Source organism: Budorcas taxicolor, chromosome 20 (genome assembly GCF_023091745.1).
Source record: "Budorcas taxicolor isolate Tak-1 chromosome 20, Takin1.1, whole genome shotgun sequence".
Lineage (NCBI taxonomy): Eukaryota > Metazoa > Chordata > Mammalia > Artiodactyla > Bovidae > Budorcas > Budorcas taxicolor.
In genome coordinates this window covers 13,670,581-13,688,777 of record NC_068929.1, presented here as the reverse complement: position 1 = coordinate 13,688,777, position 18,197 = coordinate 13,670,581, and the positions used below count along the sequence as shown (strand labels likewise).

General features: G+C 41.1%; 1 protein-coding gene across 3 annotated transcripts in view; it reads right to left on the bottom strand.

The window, feature by feature from the left end:
- The window catches only part of LOC128066113 (survival motor neuron protein), a 30,072-nt gene extending 22,426 nt beyond the window's left edge, over nt 1–7,646 (bottom strand). For all 3 annotated transcript variants that reach the window (XR_008201184.1, XM_052659197.1, XM_052659195.1), the window contains exon 1: nt 7,516–7,646. Coding sequence is in view for 2 of the 3 variants with exons in the window: in XM_052659197.1 (XP_052515157.1) it covers nt 7,516–7,614 (99 nt within the window). In the remaining variant the exon portion in view is untranslated. The remainder of the gene's footprint in view (nt 1–7,515) is intronic.
- Nucleotides 7,647–18,197: the final 10,551 nt, after the last annotated feature.

The window sequence follows — 18,197 nt, the reverse complement described above, 5'->3', positions numbered from 1 at the left end:
TAAATTCTATACCAATTCTATACCTCTGGTAGGCTGATTATTTGTTTCTTTATTTAGGTTTTAAGGTGTATGATCTGGGGCTATTTGTTTCCATCAACCTGATTGTGAATCCCAAAGAAAGGCAATGTCAAACAATGTTCAAACTACCGCACAATTGCACTCACCTCACATGCTAGCAAAGTAATGCTCAAAATTCTCCAAGCCAGGTTTTGACAGTACATGAACCATGAAATTCCAGATGTTCATGCTGGATTTAGAAAAGGCAGGGAAACCAGAGATCAAATTGCCAACATCTTTTGGATCATCAAAAAAGAAAGACAGTTCCAGAAAAACATCCATTTCTGCTTAAAACTCAAAATTCAGAAAACTAAGATCGAAACATCCAGTCCTCTCATTTCATGGCAAACAGATGCAGAAACAGTGGAAACAGTGGCATACTTTATATTTTTGGGCTCCAAAATCACTGCAGATGGTGAGTGCAGCCATAAAATTAAAAGGGGCTTGCTCCTTGGAAGAAAAGCTAGGACCAACCTAGACAGCATATTAAAAAGCAGAGACATTACTTTGCCAACAAAGGTCCATCTAGTCAGAGCTATGGCTTTTCCAGTTGTCATGTATGGATGTGACAGTTGGTCTATAAAGAAAGCTGAGTGCTGAAGAATTGATACTTTTGAACTGTGGTGTTGGAGAAGACTCTTGAAAGTCCCTTGGACTGCAAGGAGATCCAACCCATCAATCCTAAAGGGTATCAGTCCTGAATATTCATTGGAAGGACTGATGCTAAAGCTAAAAATCCAATACTGTGGCCACCTGATGCAAAGAGCTAACTCACTGGAAAAGATCCTGAAGCTGGGAAAGACTGAAGGTGGGAGAAGGAGGGGACGACAGAGGATGCGATAGTTGGATGGCATCACTGACTCAATGGACATGAGTTTGAGTAAGCTCTGGGAGTTAGTGATGGAGAGGGAGGGCTGGCGTGCTGCAGTCCACGGGGTCGCAAAGAATCAAACATGACTGAGCAACTGAACTGAACTGATGGTAACAGATATTAACTAGATTTATTGTGATCATTTTGAAATATGTATACATTTGAAATCATTACGCTGTACAACTAAAATTAATATAATGTTGTATGTCAATTATACCTCAATTAAAAAGAGGAAAGTAGCATATGGTGGATGATCATGGGGGAAACAGGCTAGGAAATAAAAACTAAAAGGATTTAGAGAGATAGAAAAGAAACTACCAAGCACTCTAAGGACAACCATGAGCCAAGAAAAGCATGGAAGCAAAAATAAACACACTGCCCGTGTGATTCCACTCATATGAGGGAGCTAAGAAGTCAAAGTCATAGAAACAGAAAGCTGAATGGCAGTTACCTCAGGCTTTAAAAGAAGAGGAGGAAATAAATGTTTAATGGGTAGAGTTTCAAATTTGCAAGATTTACAAGTTTTGGAGATGTACTGTACTACAATGTGAATATATTTAACACTACTGTAAATGTACAGGCTTCTCAGGTGGCACAGAGATAAAGAATATTCCTGCCAATGTGGGAGACGCAAGAGACACAGGTTCCAGCCCCAGGTTGGGAAGACTCCCTGGAGTAGGAAATGGCAACCCTCTCCAGTATTGCCTGGAAAACTCCATGGACAGAGGAGCCTGGCAGGCTACAGTCCATGGGGTCGCAGAGTCGGACACAATTGAGTGATTGAACACACACAAACACACAGAAGTGTATGCTTAAAAGTAGTTGAGATGATAATAGTCTTTTTTTAAACCACAATTAAAAATTCTTGTGGCTCAGCCGGTAAAGAATCCGCCTGGGTTTAATCTCTGGGTTGGGAAGATCCCCTGGAGAAGGGAAAGGCTACCCACTTCAGCATTCTGGCCTGGAGAATTCCATGGACTGTATAGTCCATGGGTCGCAAAGAGTCAGACACAACTGAGTGACTTTCGCTTTCACTTCACTTTCAAAAATGAACACTTTGACAGGTCAGTGAGGCATCAAGTTAAACTAGAATAATTTCCATGCTATAGAGTAGTTGAAGGTAAGTTTGAATACACGATGTTGGTAAAGGGAAGACAGGCTACAAAACACCATCCATCAGCATGTTGGATTTTATACAGTATTAGTCAACTCATGAGTTCCAAAGAGGTTGGATATAAAACTCATTTAGTTGTAAAATGAATGTCTCTTTTTCTTGTTAATATTCACTATTCAGAGAGAAATAGGTTCTCATATAAAACTATTAATCTTGCTCTACGGTAAAAAGTACTTACAAATCATTAAGTCGGGCTTTTCCAGTGGCCTCAGTGGTAAAGAACCCGCCTGCCAATGCAGGAGACATGGGTTCGACCCCTGATTGGGGAAGATTGCACATTCCTCAAGGGCAACTAGGCCTGTGTGTAGCAACTGTTGAGCCTGTGTTCCGCAGCCGCGGAGCCACGACTACTGAGCCCTTGTTCTGGAGTCTGGGAGCTGCAACTACTAAAGCCCTCGTGCCGTGGAGCCTGCATTCTGCAACAAGCCACTTGCATTCCGCAACAAGCCACTGCAATGAGAAGCCCTCACACAGCAAGTAGAGTAGCCCCCACTCTCTGCAACTAGAGAAAGCTAGAGCAGCAAGAAGACGCAGCGCAGCCAAATAGAAATAAATTTACACTTTAAAAAATCATTAAATCATTTTGTAGATAAGGAAAGTAACCACAAACAAGTAATTGACTTGTCTGAGTTTATGCTGCCCTTGGAATGGGAGATGTTCCTTAAAGCAGAAGATATGTCAATTCTGCCAATGCAAAAGGTACTACTTATAAAAGAAAGTCACACTGTATCTTTAGAAGCGGGCACTCTTAAAAGACACAAATACACAGCAGTCCAAACTCATCACATTTCAACTGTTACAAGAAATTTCAAAATGAACAACCAAGATATCCATACAAAGCTATTATAAGAAGAAATATTTTAGGTGATAAAAATTCTCAACTAACAATCACAGAAGAAAATGCAATAGCCATCTGAAATTAAATTGTCAAACAAGCATTTTCAGTATGGGAAAAAACTGAAAATCAAAATTTCTAAAAACTCAGATGAGAAAAGAAGGCAACTGGGAGTCAAATCAGAAGTTAAACACCCACTCCAATATTCTTGCCTGGGAAATCCCATAGACAGAGGAGTCTAGCGGGCTATAGTCCATGGGGTCACAAACAGTTAGACAGAACTTAGTGACTAAACAACAACAAAGATATCTATTTACACATTTATCCTTATACATAAATTTCTTTTTTTTTTTGGGTTGAAAATCAAACATTTAATCAACTGTGTGGGGTTGGGGTGGGGTGAATCTGGGAGAGTACCAAAGCTGGGCCCGTGGTGGGGGCTGGACTTGCTGTGCTTTGAGGCCTGGCACAAAGAGCATCGGTTGGGTTTTGTTTGCTTGTTTTTGCCAAAGAAGCATTGCAGAACTCTGAAAAACAATTTTCTCAGCGTGGCCCAAACGGTGGCCTTCCTTGGTGGCTGTCACTAAGAGTGACTCTCCTGGTAGCTGTCAGCATTCGCCATCTTTGTGAATCTGTTCTTCCAGAGTAGTAGCCTCAGGCTGGACACACAGGTCTTCGTACACGGTCTCCACGGTGTGGCACACTTGTTTGAGCTCTGTTTCCAGGTGACTGATCTTTGCCATCTTTTGGGTAAACTCTTGGAGCTTTTCCTGGATGATCTTGTTGTGGTGATTATAAATCTGATACATCCTCTCCTCGAGCTTCTCTGTCAGGTCTGAAACCTTGATCTTGAGGCTGTCTCTGAAGTTGGTCATGAGGGCATGGTCCTTCTGCCTGCTCTCGTTGATGTTTTCGATCAGCTCCTGGGCCCTCTTCTTCAGGATGTCAATGCTCGAGTCCAGAGAGGAAAAGCAGGATCCTGACTTTCCTTCCAGCATCATCAGCTGGCGGTTGGCACTGGAGGTGGCGACAGAGGGGCTAGAAACCTGACTTCTAGCTGGCCCTTGACAAGCCTCCTCATCGCGGGTCTCCTCACCCTGCTGCTGTTCCTGGTTCTCTCCCTGCAGCTGTGGCTCCTGGTCCTTGAACTCTACGTGGGGCATGTCCACTCCCTGTCGCTCCATTTCGTCTTTTCCCGCCTTCTTGTTCCTATACATAAATTTCTAAGGCCTATGTATATATATATTTCCACAATCCCTTTTTTTTTAAATTTTACAATTTAAAAAATCTGAGAGCAAACATGTTTTCTTATGATCCGTTTGGTTACCAAACCTGAGATGACCTGAATTTATTTGCTGGTGAAATAAAGAGTGTTTATCCACCCCCCCCCCCCAAAAAAAAGTTAAACAAAATAAAGAAAGAAAAGGAAGAAAAAGTAACACTGACTACAAGATACCCAAAGAAGAAGATAGTTGACTGAACATCTAACGGGTACCAAGGAATAGATGAAAAGAAAGGAAAGAAGAAAGAAAGGAAAATAAAGTGGCAACTGGCAAAAAATATTTAGCATATGAGTAAATGGGGTTCCTGAAGAATAAAAGCTAAACAATTTAATAAACAGTAGTTAGGACTCCTGCTCTTTCTGCTAAGGGCCTGGGTTCATTCCCTGGTCAGTGAACTAAGATCCCACAAGTCTCGGAGGGGAGCCAAAAAAAAAAAAGAATTAAAATATATCTATTCCATGACCCAGGCATTTCCCATAGAGAAATAAAAGCATATGCTCATACAAAGTCTCCTACACTAATATTTATGGTGTTTCTATTTTTAATAGTCACAACTGAAAGCAACCCAAATGTTCATGAACAAGCCAATGAATAAACTGTAGCATATTTATGCAACAGGATTCTACAGCAATGAAAAGGAATGAATAACTGATACATAAATGGATGAAACGCAAAATATGCTGAATAAAAGAAGCCACATTAAAAAAGATTTCGTGTTTGTAAAATTCTAGAAAAGGCAGACTAAACAAGGGTGACAGAAAGTGGATCAGCAATTGTCTGGGAACAGGACATGAGGAGGGATGAAAGGGAGGAATTACAAAGGGGTATAAGGAAATTCAAATCGTCCCACACTGGGAGCACATGGAGAAGCTGAGACAATATGAAGAGAACAGACGGCTTGTCTGTCCCTAGCTGCTCAGTCACCAGCTACTGCAACTCTGACAACTGTGTGCATGCAAACACAGGAAAGGTCTGGAGGAGAACCACCCACTAAGACCTTCACAGGCTCCTGCCCCACAGAAATTTCGAGAAAAAATAAAATGATTATTGTTCCAAGCCACCAAGTTTCGGGTTACTTGTTACCCAGCAACAGCAAAGAGAACAGACCATCAGGACTGCCTTTCATTTGTTCCTCAGTCATCAACAGTAGCCCACCTCTGTCCCTACAGGCATTTCAAAATGAAATGTCTTCTTCACCTCTCTCAAATCAGTGTGCCAGAGGTGGGGAAGGAATCTTCCTTGTTCCTCACCTCCACTTCCAGATGATTCTTCCACCCTAAAACTCCCAGGTTTGAAAATTCTATCACCAAACTCTACTGTCCACTATCCCTCCTCACGGCAATCACCTACAGCCTCCTGGGTCACCCTGCTTCATTCCCTGAGGTTTATATTCCAGTACTCTCTCCAACACTACTCCTGTCATAAGTTCTGGTTATTTAAAAACCCATGTACATGATCCTTCCAATACCCTATCCTTGTTAGTTCTTTAAGTGCTTCGCTACCAATGACCTTTTAGAGTGCCCAGTCTCAGCTACCCACTTCTATGGTCTTTAATATAACCATTAACTACTAACTCTCTATAAACTCAACTAAGAATCCTACTCTCCAGCTACCACCTGCCAGGCTCTACAACTTAATCCTAGTAGGTTGATGATGACAGTCATCTCACCTCCCTGGGCCTGGTGAAACTGTGACCTTCCCACTTGTTAAACTGTCTCTCAACATCCTAATGTCCTCTCTTTCTTAGCCAGCTTAAATTCCACCATCAGTCAAGAAGGTAACTCTCTGTACTGGCCTCCTCACTTCATGCTGAGTTAAAACCATAACCACTATTCATTCACTTTGCCCTCGCACAGCTGGATTTGAATTTAGCTAATGAAAAACACGATCATGTCTCCTTTAGACTCATAACCACTAGGCCTTGAATGTTGCGTAGCAACAATTCCACTACATTTAATCCAACACTCTCCCACTCTCCTAGAGGCTCACTTGTACCTTCTCTCTTTCCTAACCTCCAACACCTGACCCCTGGTCCCTCCTCACTACTGATGACTTGCTTCTTTTACTGAGAATAGCAACAATCAAAACAGAATTTTCATAATCTCCTAATCTCCTGCCACTATATCTGCCCATCCACACAAATCTGTACCCATATAACTGAACATCCATTCCCTCCTACCTACTCTAGAACATTGCTGCTGCAATCCTTCTTTCTTCTGCAAAATCAATTATCCAGCCCACAAACATGTTGAAACATTGTTCCCATCTTCAAAATAAAAAACCAATTAAGAATCCTCTTTATCTCACTCCCTCTCCATCTGATTTCTCTATCTTCCAGTACCCACAATAAAACTTGAAATATTTGCTTATATGTGTTGCCTTGAATTTTTCCTCTCCAACTCTTGAACTCGCTCCAATCACATTTCACTCAAGAATGAGTTCTAAACTACCACAACATTGTTAATCGGCTATACCCCAATACAAAAGTTAAAAAAAAATTTTTTTTAAGAATGAGTTCTAATCTTACCCCCTTATAAACCTGCTCTACCTGTAGTCTTCCCCATCTTAGTTAAAGGCAACTTAATTTTTTCAGTTCTTCAGAACAATCTTGGAGTTATCCTTCACTTTCCTCTCTCAAGCCTCTATTATTGTATCCACGTGCACAACCTGTTGCCTCCGATTTCAAAATATATCCAGAATCCAAGTGATTTTGCTCTTCACGGCTAACAATTGGATCATTTCAATAAACTCCTAACTAGTTTCCCTGCTCGGAGAAGGCGATGGCACCCCACTCTAGTACTCTTGCCTGGAAAATCCCATGGACGGAGGAGCCTGGTGGGCTGCGGTCCATGGGGTCGCGAAGAGTCGGACACGACTGAGCGACTTCCCTTTCACTCTTCACTTTCATGCACTGGAGAAGGAAATGCAACCCACTCCAGTGTTCTTGCCTGGAGAATCCCAGGGACGGGGGAACCTTGTGGGCTGCCGTCTATGGGGTCACACAGAGTCGGACACGACTGAAGTGACTTAGCAGCAGTTTCCCTGCTTCGCCCTGGCCTGTCCTCACACACCTCCCACCCTCTCTCAGAGCTAGGGGGTGGACAGCCAACGGACAGTCAAGTAGCGGCAGCGCTCAAAGTCATTACGGAGCCCTAACTGGGCGAAGAAGGAGCGTGAGGCTGAGGCTCCCAGGTGGGGAAAGACGTAGAAACATGCGGATCACGGCCGCGCAGTGAGCGGACCGGCCCGGGAAGGAGTGCGGGGGTTGGTCGCGACAGCGGGGCCTCAACCTCACCTCGCCAGTGCCGCGCCGGAACAGTACCGAGTCCTCCGGCTCCGGGAAGCCGCCGCCACTGCCGCCGCCGCCGCCGCCGCCGCCCCCGCCCATCGCCATGGCTAGCCCGCTGCCGGGTGCGCGGCGTGGGCTCCGTCCCTCGGCGAGGGACGACTTCCGCCGCCCGGCCTCTGGGACCGGAAGAGCATGGCGGCCTCGGGGCTGCCGGCCGGCGTCAGGGGTTCTCCGCGTGCTGTCTGCCCGCGGGCGCCACCTGCCTCTGTCGGCCTCCGACGGGCGCGTTGGTGTGCCCTCTCTGTGTCCTTTAAGTTCTTTGATTTCACTCTTTCGTATGCTCGTAGAGTGTTTCGACCCGTTTTTTGTTTTAAACAATAAGTCCTCTTAGAAAAATGGTGTTCGTTGCAGGTCACTTAGAAAATATGGGTAAGCGAGAAGTAAAAATCAGTCCATTGTTAACCTATAATTATATAGCTGCCATTTTTTTTAAAGTGCTTTTAAGACATTCATGTACTTGTGCTAAGATGCTTCAGTCGTGTCCGACTCTGTGTGACCCTATGGACTGTAGCCCACCAGACTCCTCTGTCCATGGGGATTCTCCAGGCAAGATACTGGAGTGGGTTGCCACGCCCTCCTCCAAGGGATCTTCACAAGCCAGGGATCGAACCCACATCTCTTGTGTTTCCTCCATTAGCAGGCAGGTTCTTTACCACTAGCGCCACCTGGGAAGCCCCTTATATGTACTTATGTTCACAACAATCTTTTGAGTTAGGGGCTGTTAATATCATTTAATGGAGAAGGAAATGGCAGCCCACTCCAGTATTCTTGCCTGGAGAATCCCATGAACAGAGGAGCCTGGCAGGCTACAGTCCATGGGGTCGCACCGAGTCGGACTTAGCATGGCAAGGCATTCCCATTTAAAGATGGGGAAACTGAGGCACAGAGCATTTACACAGCTGTCTGGAATCCAGCATTCCTTTAACACGGCCCCGCCATAGCATTTGGTTTAATATTCTCCCAAATCTTCTTGTGAGTTTTTGAACTTAAAAACATGAATTGTGTCTTTTTTTTAATCTGTGTGTTTACATGGGTCAAGGAGGTTTTTAGTTCTTTGTAGAAGCTTACCCTATCCTTTTCCAGTATTCCTTATTGAGCATTTACACTTGCTAAATGGCTTCCATGTTCCTATTGTAATTGAATTTTTTTAAAAAAGTCAGGGAAATTTGAGGGCTCCCTTCGGCTTCTGTAGATACCAGAAATAGATGTATTTTTTAAACGCTCACTTAGATTTCTTCAGTCATAATTCTCACAATGACAATATGATGCAGAAGTTTAAACACTTTGGAACCAGTTTTCTTTTTAAACTTTTTTAGACAGACTTTACATTTTATAGTACTCATCTTTTAAGAAAAATTGTTGGTTTTTGCCTGTGCTGGGTCTTCCTTGCGGCATGGTCTTTCTCTAGTTGTGGCAAGGGAGCCTATTCATTATTTAAGGCGTACAATTTAGCGGGTTTTAGTATAGTCACAAGACTGTGCATTTCCACCACTAAATTGCAAAATGTTTTAATCAGTCCCCGAAAGAAACCTTGTATCCAGTAAAGTCTCTCCACATTCTCTCCTTTTTCCAGTCCCTCACAACCACTAACCTACTGTCTAGATTTGCTTGCTCTGGATATTTCATGTAAATGGGATCATATGTGATCTTTTGTGCCTTTCTTCACTTGGCATGTTTTCAAGGAGGAATTAGCTTTAATTAGTATTTAATGGCAAGTTTCTTTGTTGAAAAAGTATTTCTACTTACCAGAAAGTAGAGAAGTAAATTTCCCCTTACTTGGTTCCTCAACAAAAATGAACTACGGCAATGTTTGTTATCAGAGAAAACATGTTCTTTTTTTTCTTGATGGTGACATCCAGATTTGAATCACTATATGGATTTTACAAAGTTACTGCACATGATAGACAAAGCACTCAAAGCATAGGGTAGTGGATTTTCAAAGGAAACCACTTCATCAGATTTGAAGGCACTTATGTAAACATTAAATTTAACGTCACAGTCATGGAGGGTCCTGGGTCTGAGTACCTTGCCTGACACCTGGCAGGGGCCCCATACACATGGCTGAATGTGTAATCCTCCCTACTGCAGGAACAGCTCCATTCTCCAAGGCCCTAGGACCTTCCTACAGGATAGTCCTGGTGGTTCTGCCCTGTACACCCAGCACTCTATTTTCATATTCTGTTTTTCCTGCTAGCAGCCCCTGGGAGCAAGTGTCTTCATGCTTTATGTCTGTTCTCATTAGGCCAGTTCAGAGTAAGTGATGCCTAAAAAAGTGTTCGGGAAATCAATGAATTGTGGGAAAGTGTTTGGTAAATCAATGAATTGTGGGAACCCAACCCAGCTCTGACACTTCTGTCGGTAGGCTAGTCTACTAGAGGAACATTACTCACAGATGTATAAATTGCACTTGCATGAGAAAGAATTTCATTAAGTAGACCTCCAGATGTTCAAGCTGGATTTAGAAAAGGAAGAGGAACCAGAGATCAAATTGCCAACATGCACTGGATCCTTGAAAAAGCAAGAGAGTTCCAGAAAAATATCTGCTTTATTGACTATGCCAAAGCCTTTGACTCTGTTGATCAATACAAACTGTGGAAAATTCTTCAAGAATGGGAATACCAGACCACCTTACTGGCCCCCTGAGAAATCTGTATGCAGATCAAGAAGCAACACTTGGAAACAGACATGGAACAATGGATTGGTTGCAAACTGGGAAAGGAGTACATCAAGGCTGTATATTGTCACCCTGCTTATTTAACTATATGCAGAGTACGTCATGTGTAATTCCAGGCTGGATGAAGCACAAGCTGGAATCAAGATTGCCAAGAGAAATATCAATAACCTCAGATATGCAGATCATACCACCCTTATGGCAGAAACTCCAGTACTTTGGCCACCTCATGCGAAGAGTTAACTCATTGGAAAAGACTCTGATGCTGGGAGGGATTGGGGGCAGGAGAAAAAGGGGACGACAGAGGATGAGATGGCTGGATGGCATCACTGACTCAATGGACGTGAGTTTGAGTGAACTCCGGGAAATGGTGATGGACAGGGAGGCCTGGCATACTGCGATTCATGGGGTCACCAAGAGTTGGACATGACTGAGCGACTGAGCTGAACTGAACTAAATGGCAGAAAGCAAAGAGGAACTGAAGAGGGACTGCTAAGTCACTTCAGTCGTGTCCGACTCTGTGCTATCCCATAGACGGCAGCCCACCAGGCTCCACTGTCCCTGGGACTCTCCAGGCAAGAACACTGGAGTGGGTTGCCATTTCCTTCTCCAATGCATGAAAGTGAAAAGTGAAAGTGAAGTCACTCAGTCGTGTCTGACTCTTCACGACCCATGGACTGCAGCGTACTAGGCTCCTTCATCCATGGGATTTTCCAGGCAAGAGTACTGGAATGGGGTGCCATTGCCTTCTCCGGAAGAGGGACTGTTGGACCATTTCTTAGCATCTGATCCAGTTGGTGAGGAAAGTGACAGCATTCCAAAGAAGGCTGTTGAAAGAAACAACTCTTTCCCAGTAACAGCTCTTTTGCTTAAAGTTGCCTTCCCACTGTCACTGGAGCTGTTTTCAAGTTATCAAGAAACGCCAACAGACAGTGTGGGTTAACATTAACAGTAAATCATGGCTTCATAGATTAAGTAATTGCTGCACAAATAAGTTTATGTATATGCTTTTAAATCGTACATAACAAGAAGTAAAACAAGTCAAACCATTTTTTCTTTGAAGAACTGAAAGAACAGAGTGTCTCTGATGATCTTGAAAACTGTATACTGGCTTCAAGGTGGATTGTTCTGTAATCTGACCAACAATAATGTAGAACTTTTCATACATGTTTATAAAATTAATCTTAGAAGAAAAAAACTTAACTTCATGAACTGGAACCAGTCTTTGTGTGTATGGAATTTTCACACCAAAAACCTACATTCGGTGAATCTTGGAACTTGCCATGATCAAGTAAGTGACTCAAATGATTAGTGAACAAGTTTCCACTTAGGGTAATATATATTGGTATTGTCATGTAGAACAGCCAATAAACAAAAGACCAAAACCGATTAGTTCCTCACTTTTACCTTATCTTCAGAGTCTTTCTGAAGGATAAATCAGGATATCAGAGATGTGTCAGTGATTTGTGTACAAGAATGCTCACTATTAAAGCAGCAGAAATTTGAAAATTCCAAAGGATGTTTTGGAAGAATATTTGAATGATATTATGGACAGATAGTAGCATAATTCATAAATGACATAGATATAATCACTCATCCAGTATGTAAAGTTTGGATTCATTTTCCTCACATCATACACCAAAATACATTCTGGGTGACTTTTTATAAAGTAACCTTTGGGATGGGGGAGATTTTAAGACAGAAATAAGAAACTATGCAAGGACTGAAAAATACAATTTGGGGGTCAGGCAGGAAAAGGAGATGAGTTAAAGAGTAAGTAATAAGGGGGCTGAGTACTGTAATCAGTAACTCAAGACTATCCCTCTGCATACCTCTGCACCCCCACTCACTCCACCTACTTCCCATCCTACTTCCCATTCTCTTCCCTGTGAATTCAAGTTCACAGTAAAAAATTTTAACATGTCAGGACAAGTCTGCTGGTTGTCAATCTGCATCTTCAGTTAATAAAGAAACTATGTATTTAAATCAAAATTACAATGAGATATCACCTCATATCAGTCAGAATGGCCATCACCAAAAAGCCTACAAATAAATGCTGGAGACAGTGTGGCGAGAAGGGAACCTCCTACACTATTGGTGGGAATGTAAATTGCTGCAGCCACCATGGAGAACAGTATGGAGGTTCCTTAAAAAACTAAAAATAGAACTACCACATAAATCCTGTAATCCCACGCCTGGGCATACATCTGGAGAAAACCAGAATTCAAAAGAGGCATGTACCCCAATAAGCACTGGAGCACTGTTTACAATAGCTGAGACATGGAAGCAATGTCACTGACAGTAATATGGATAGACCTACTGATTATTGTACTAAGTGAAGTAAGCCAGAGAAAGATACCATGTAATATTGCTTACATGTGGAATCTAAGAGAAAAAGATACAAAGAAACTTATGTACAAACAGAAATAGACCCACAGACATAGAAAACAAATTTATGTTTACCAAAGGGGACAGAGGGTGGGAGAGAGAAATTAGGATTTTGGAATTAACATATACACTCAACTAGATGTAAAATAGATAATGAATACAGGCTTACTGTATAGCACAGGGAACAATGAAACTCAATATTTTGTAATAACCTATGAAGGAAAAGAATCTGAAAAAAATAGGCATATATGTATGTATAAGTGAATCACTTTGCTGTACACCTGAAACACATTTTAAATCAACTATATACTTCAATTAAAAAAAGAAACTAGGCTTTTGATCATGTAAATAACAACTGACAAAAGTGACGTAAGTAAAACAAAAGGACAATAATTTAGAAAATATCTGTAACAAGAAAAGTGAATATTCTTTAATATATATATAAAAAGCTTTGTCAAATACAAATAACAGCAAAGTAAGCTAGTCATAGAAGAAAAAAACCAAAAGAGCCAATAAATATTGAACAAATGTCCAAACTCTTCAAGCTCTGAATTCAGTCTGCTTGGATTCATATTCTTAACCTGCCACTAACTAGATGGGTAACCTTGGGGAAAGTGCTTAACCAAAACCTCAGTTTCCATAAAATCTATAAAAATGAGCATAACAGGACTTCCCTGATGGTTCAGTGGATAAGAATCTGCCTGCCAATACAGAGGACACAGGTTCGATGTCTCAGTTCAGTTCAGCCACTCAGTCGTGTCAGACTCTTTGCGACCCCATGGACTGCAGCACGCTGGGCTTCCCTGTCCATCACCAATTCTCGAAACTTGCTCAAACTCATGTCCATTGAGTCGGTGATGCCATCCAACCATCTCATCCTCTGTTGTCCCCTTCTCCTCCTGCCTTCAATCTTTCCCAGCATCAGGGTCTTTTCAAATGGGTCAGTTCTTCACATCAGGTAGCCAAAGTATTGAAGTTTCAACTTCAGCATTAGGCTTCTAATGGATATTCAAGACTGATATCTTTTAGGATGAACCGATTGGATGGTTGATCTCCTTGCAGTCCAAGGGACTCTCAAGAGTCTTCTCCAACACCACAATTCAAAAGCATCAATTCTTCGGCGCTCAGCTTTCTTCGTAGTCCCAACTCTCACATCCATACATGACCACTGGAAAAACCATAGCCTTGACTAGACAGACCTTTGTTGGTAAAGTAATGCCTCTGCTTTTGAATATGCTGTCTAGGTTGGTCATAGCTTTTCTTCCAAGGAGCAAGCCTCTTTTTAATTTTGTGGCTGCACTCACCATCTGCAGTGATTTTGGAGCCCCCTAAAATAAAGTCTCTCACTGTTTCCATTGTTTCCCCATCTATATGCCATGAAGTGATGGGACTGGATGCCATGATCTTAGTTTTCTGAATGTTGAGCTTTAAGCCAACTTTTTCACTCTGCTCTTTCACTTTCATCAAGAGGCTCTTTAGTTCTTCACTTTCTGCCATAAGAGTGGTGTCATCTGCATATCTGAGATTATTGATATTTCTCCTGGCAATCTTGGTTCCAGCCTGTGCTTCATCCAGCCTGGCATTTCACATGATATACTCTGCATATAAGTTAAATAAGCAGGGTGACAATATACAAGCTTGATGTACTCCTTTCCCTGTTTGGAACCAGTCTGTTGTTCCATGTCCATTTTTAAGTGTTGCTTCTTGACCTGCATACAGATTTCTCAGGAGGCAGGTCAGGTGGTCTGGTGTTCCCATCTTTCAGAATTTTCCAGTTTGTTGTGATCCACACAGTCATAGGCTTTGGTATAGTCAATAAAACAGAAAGAGATGTTTTTCTGGAACTCTCTTGCTTTTTCAATAATGCAACGGATGTTGGCAATTTGATCTCTGGTTCCTCTGCCTTTTCTAAATCCAGCTTGAACATCTGGAAGTTCACAGTTCACATATTGCTGAAGCCTGGCTTGGAGAATTTTGAGCATTACTTCACTAGCATGTGAGATGAGTGCAATTGTGCGGTAGTTTGAGCATTCTTTGCCATTGCCTTTCTTTGGGGGTGGAATGAAAACTGACCTTTTCCAGTCCTGTGGCCACTGCTGAGTTTTCCAAATTTGCTGGCATACTGAGTGCAGCACTTTCACAGCATCATCTTTTAGGGTTTGAAATAGCTCAACTGGAATTCCATCACCTTCACTAGCTTTGTTTGTAGTGATGCTTCCTAAGGCCCACTTGACTTCTCATTCCAGGATGTCTGGCTCTAGGTGAGTGATCACACCATCATGGTTATCTGTGTCATGAAGATCTTTTTTGTATAGTTCTTTGTATTCTTGCTAGCTCTTAATATCTTCTGCTTCTGTTACGTCCATACCGTTTCTGTCCTTTATTGTGCCCTTCTTTCCATGAGATGTTCCCTTGCTATCTCTAGTACTTGTTTGATGCCTGGCCCAAGAAGATTCCACATGCTGCAGAGCAACTAAGCCTGTGTGCCACAAATACTTCAAGCCCTAGAGCCCATGCTCAGCAACAAGAGAAGCCACCACAATGAGAAGTCTGCACACCACAATTAGAGAGTAACCCCCGCTCACTGCAACTAGAGAAAAGCCTGCACAGCAACGAAACCCCAACAGAACCAAAAATAAATAAAGTATATATGTAGTTATATAATTCTATATGTGTGTATATATATATACATATGTATGTATATGTATATATATGTGTGTACATAAATGATCCCACAGGCCACAAGGCATGGTCAAAAAAAAAAATACAGGATTTCTTATTCTTTATGAAGAATTTTATATGAATTTATAATTATCTCAAAATTTTAAAAAGATTAAAAAGATCAAGTACTTTATTTGAACCATGAATTCATTCAAGTAAGTGCCATAAAAATTAATCAAAAAACATTTGGATTTAAATTTTAATGATTAATTACAACCTAGAAATCTTATCAATATCTATATTCTTTTGAAGATGGAAATTTCCTCTAGATTTTTGAGAATTAACGTGTATTTATTTATTTATTTATTGCCATGCCTTGAGGGCCTGTAGGATCTTAGTTCCCTGAAGTGACGTGTTAGTCCCTCAGTCATGTCCAGCTCTTTGTGACCCTGTGGACTGCAGCCTACCAGGCTTCTCTGTCCATGGAATTCTCCAGGCAAGAATACTGGAGTGGGTTGCTATTCCCTTCTCCAGAGAATCTTCCTGACCCAAGAATCGAACTAGGGTCTCCTGTATTGCAGGCAGATTCTTTACTGTTTGTTTACTAGTTCCCTGACCAGGGGTCAAACCATCCCTACCCCCAACCCCTGCCCACTTTGGAAGCTCAGAGTCTTAACCACTGTACCAGCAAGGAAGTCTCAAGAATGAACTTTTGAAAAGTCCAAAGTCATTCCTCTACATAGGATATTTTAGACATGAAAATTATTCATCTTTTAAGAAAGGAAATAAAGGGGGACTTCCCTGGGGGTCCAGGGGTTGGGACTCTGCCCTTCCACTGCAGAGGGAGTGGGTTTGATTCCTGGTCAGGGAACCAGGATCCTGCTGCATGCCACACAGTTTGGCCACACACACACACAAAAAGAAAGGATGTGGCTTCAAGCATAATAAGCTCTTTGTACTCAAGGCTTATCACTCTGTAGAGAAATTCTGGAGATAGAATTACAGAAATCAGACTCGTAAAGAATCTTTATGGTACAATCAGTCTTCTTCATTATATCTTTCATTGGAATGTAACTTAAGCTGTTGTAATCCTTTTGACCTTGTGAGCACCACCATATAAAATTGTTTTGGTTTTTTTTGCCATGTGGTTTGTGGGATCTTAGTTTCCTGGCCAGGATCAAACCCATGCCCCTGGCATTGGAAGTGCAGACCTTTAACCACTGGACCACTAGGGAAGTTCCACCATCATATAAAGTTTTGAAGATGAAAGGTAACCCCCACAATAGAACGCAGCTTTATTTTAACTTAAAATCTGTGTTAATATGAAGATAACTCAAGCTAAAAAACATGTTTGCCTTATTCGTATTAGAGACACTTAGGATTCCATCCTGTTTATGGTTGGTACCAGTGCTAAGTGACCTATCACAAGATCACTAGAACCATCATTAAGATGTTAGATGAACTCTTGAAGATCTGTCCATTCATGTAGTGGTAGACGTAATAGATGGTTTGTAAAAACCTGAGTTGTATGATGTGAAAAATCAAATATTTGAGTAATACTTTAAAGTTATTCATCACTTCATGATATTTTTACTCTTCTTGCAATAAATATGCATGTTTACTTCAGAATAGAATGAGGTTTCAAATGTCAGTTTCTCTAAGTTAATGTATTTCCAAATTTAAAATCAAGTTACAAATTTTTGAAGAGTCTCAGAACAGATTAAAATTGGCAAATATAGATAATAAAGGCAGTGGATCAGCCAGTAAAAAGCTAGTATGAAGGTTAAAAGACAAAAGCAACTAAAACTACAATTAGATGCTAAGTAATGCATAAAATAAAAAGATATTAAATATATCAAAAACATAAAACATAGGATGTGGAGAGAAGGGAACACTTGTACACTGTTGGTGGGTATGTAAATTGGTGTAGCCACTGTGGAAAACAGCATGGAGGATCCTTAAAACACTAAAAATAGAACCACCATATGATCCAGCAATAATACTCTTTAGAGTATCTGAAGAAAATGAAAACACTAATTTGAAAAGATGCATGCACCCCAATGTGCACAGCAGCATTATTTACAATAGCTGAGATATGGAAGCAATCTAGTGTCCAATCGACAGATGAATGGATGAAGATGTGGTATATATGTGTGTGCAGATTCACACACACACACAATTAAATATTACTCAGCAATTAAAAAAATGAAATTTTGCCATTTGCAACAACGTGCGTGGACTTGGTGGGAATTATGCTTAGTGAAGTTAAGTCAGACAAAGACAAATACCATATAGTTTCACTTACATGTATAAACAATTAGACTGCAGTTAAAAAATATTAACATACCCATAAAAAAAGAGGCACTCTTAGAACCTAAGAGTGAATCCTAATGTAAACTATGTACTTTGGGTGATAATTATGTGTCAATGTAGGTTCATTAGTTATAAGAAAGGTACCACTCTGGCTGGGGATGTTCATAATGGGGAGGCTATGCATGAGTAAGGCCAGGGGGTATACCAGAAACCTAATAAATTTTGCTGCGACCCTAATTTTGCTCTAAAAAAATAAAGCCTATTAAAAAAGGCACTTGTTCCAGAAAATTTTAAAGCTGAGACTTCATTTAGTTTACCTTCTTTGAGTTGTTGTTCCAAGTGGTTTGCACTGTTTTGTAAATTCTTCAAACTAGTTGATTCAAAGCAAAATTAGATAAATGTATCTTAAATTCTGCTATACTATGTTATATATATGTTACATTAGTATATGCTATATATAAACTATTATACTATTATATATTATAAAGTAGACTTTAAAGATCTACTTTAACAAAGTTTATGGCAAAGATTCTAGATTTGTATACACGATCCTATTACCTGATCATATTACCTTTCTAAAAAATTATATAAATGC